Source organism: Hyalella azteca, unplaced genomic scaffold (genome assembly GCF_000764305.2).
Source record: "Hyalella azteca isolate HAZT.00-mixed unplaced genomic scaffold, Hazt_2.0.2 contig17742, whole genome shotgun sequence".
Taxonomy (NCBI): Eukaryota; Metazoa; Arthropoda; class Malacostraca; order Amphipoda; family Hyalellidae; genus Hyalella; species Hyalella azteca.
In genome coordinates this window covers 1-2,876 of record NW_025947516.1, presented here as the reverse complement: position 1 = coordinate 2,876, position 2,876 = coordinate 1, and the positions used below count along the sequence as shown (strand labels likewise).

General features: G+C 39.1%; 1 protein-coding gene across 1 annotated transcript in view; it reads right to left on the bottom strand.

Annotated features, from left to right (window-relative positions):
- The window catches only part of LOC125179465 (myoneurin-like), a gene marked incomplete at its 5' end in the record, with an annotated part of 4,298 nt that extends 2,085 nt beyond the window's left edge, over positions 1-2,213 (bottom strand). Inside the window, one exon of the mRNA XM_047885381.1 lies at positions 2,111-2,213. Coding sequence (XP_047741337.1) covers positions 2,111-2,213 — 103 coding nt within the window. The remainder of the gene's footprint in view (positions 1-2,110) is intronic.
- Positions 2,214-2,876: the final 663 nt, after the last annotated feature.

The following is a 2,876-nucleotide window of genomic DNA, read 5'->3' as shown; positions in this document are numbered from 1 at the left end:
TTCTAAAACTTGCAATGGGAGACAAAATCATTCAGAATTTGAAGATTGAAGTGAAGTTATTAAGAGAATATTGATATAATAGGGCAAGGGCAAAAACATGAAAAAAATAATATCTGGATGTGTATCAATAGATGTTTAAATTTTGAAACAACTTTCCATCATTTAAATCTCAGTGTGGAATGTGGATCAAATCTATTTATTGTGAAATCAAACCAGACATAACAAAAACAAAGTGTGTGACACCATCTTGTCAAATGTTTACAAGGCAGCTCAATGTGCCCATATGCTGTGAAAGATTTGCAGTTTATCCCATCATTTTGTGTTATTTTTAAAACTTTATTTTTATTGGTAAAATAGCAAACATTATCTGCAAAAGATGATATAATTTTTTTCATTTTAGAACATATTCATTGCAAAAAATTGTCAGATACGATAAACAACTTATGAAAGTAATGAAGAGCGGCGTTGCCGACACAATTTTGGATTTCAAACTATGAGCGATTTCAGAAGTGCAGCAGTTTCTGAACCCAGTGTATCAATTGTCACTGCCGTGGAAGGTGTAACATGGTAGGAGGCTAGGAGCCTGAGGTAGGTTTTTCGATCCATTTTCTTATGTTGATGTGAGAATATATTACCTATCCAGAATTCCACAGGCCAACTTCTCCTGCTCTCTGCTGAAATGCAAATACCTCAGGAAATCATACCTGCCAAGTGCCAACCCCTTAATTGTAATTATTGAGAAAGTAGGGTGAACACACCATATTCCTACACCTTAAGGATGTAGCAAGAAATAAATGGCTATAAATAGATAACCGTATGCGCAACTCGAGTTCTGATTGGTTTACAACACTCTCAAAACACCACTCTATGTGCCAGCAATGATGAAACATCACAAACTGTTGCCATATATATTTAAAAGCCTTTAGAATTCAAATCTACAATATCGCTGAATTCCGACATGTGTGTGACTATATGTGGCATATTGTGAGACTAATTCCGACAGCGCTTCAAAATCATAATTTGTAATTCCAACACCCGGTGTTAGAATTCCGACACCCTGTGTGAGCTGTGTCAGAATATGACACATGACTGTCATGGCTGTGTGTCCTAATTCCAACACTGCGTCAGAATTAGTTTTTATGATTCTACAACCGTCTCTTAAATCAATCATCTATTAATTTATTTACCGCTTAAAATCAGCAAATACAAGTATACTTGAAGGATTCCTAATATATTCACAGACTTATTTAGAAGTCTCAAACCATAATATTCTTTCTACATAAACAATTTATCACTATTTGGTAGAGCAAGGTCAACTATCAACTTTCACATGTCACGACATGTGTTTTGATGGTCTCACTAGGTGACGTGGACTTTTGATCTGTGGATCTTAACATTTTCCCACCAGACCTAGTGTTTTGCGGAAATATTGCACGCAATAGTATGACGTCACTATTTCAACCATCTACGCATGCGTGGAAGCGGTGGAACTAAGACAAAGCTTAATATAAAGGAAAAAGTTGAGAAGTTTCAGAAATCATAGTGGCAAACCAGAGATTTTTTAGAATCAGTTCATTTTTAATTTCCTCATTTACTTGATATTTAAACCAATTTCTTATGCATGATAATGCTGGTATCCAATATCCATGATACTTTACTTATCTACTTCTAGAACTCAATATTGAACTTGAGGAAGTGTCTAAAAAACTTTCTGCTTTGCCACTATGGTCGGAATTTCCCACAGGCCACAGTGTTGCTGTGTTGGAATATGGTGCATTTACCCTATCAGATCATTCAGATGAACATACTAAAGGATTCCAATAGGATGTTCATCTGGTACTTTCAGACTCACTGACTGACTCAGTCTCCTAGTGAGTCTAGTCCCAAACTCCGGACTCCCTGTGTTAGTGAACCAGAATGAGATTAAAACCCTTCAAAATTTGCCCAATCCCATCATATTGCATTTTCAGTTTTTCTATGTTAGTTAACTGCTCATTTGCTGAATTACTGTTTTGTTTTGTCAACAGCAGGCTGACTGGCTGAGCACCCCAGCAACAGCAAGCTTATTAGAAGCTCTCATCTCACCTGACAACTGACAGTGGCAACTCACTGACAAGGCTTGGGAAACCATCAGGTTGGTTCACGTTTTGAGCTTCAGAGTCCCTAAGTATATTTGCAGCATCACCAAGCTCCTCAGCCAGCTGGTAGCTGCCCTGTCATCGGTACAGACTCCAAAAAAGGAGTTTCATTCTTTGCCTTGGCCCTTGCCCCCTTGGGTTCGTCCGTTCAGACGTCCCAGATGAAAGGCTAGCTGTTCATGTTTTTTCCTAAGTTTATTGACACCCCCCCCGCCCTATCTTTCTACATAGAATACAATAATTATCTAAAGCTTATGTAGGTTCCAAGAGCTGAAGAGCGTTACTTACGATGATCTTTTCACACCACAGACACCGTCAATAATCAGTCACAATTTCTGCGTTCTACCAACTACGGCTTTTTGTAAATAGCAAATCCGTGTCCGTGAGGTCGCGGTCCGCAAGTCCGCCAATTGCCTGTTGCCGATTCTTGAACTTTTCGTGACTTGATTCACAAGGGCTGGCCTTTGGAACCCTATCTTTCCAAAACTGACTATTGATTGAGATAGCTGCTGGACTTATTGCCTGGTTCATAATTTGTTGGGCATTTTAAGACGGAACATATGCTCCTGCATAGCTTCGTCAAGTGTTTTTGAAGATGTTCATACTCGGAACGTCAACGGTGCTATCAGGGAGGCTGTTCCACATGTCGGTGACTCGAAGCGAGAAGAAAGGTTGTCGCATGGATGTGTTCCAACGCTGTTTTTTTAGTTTATGGCCGTGGCCCCTGGTGTTGGTTCT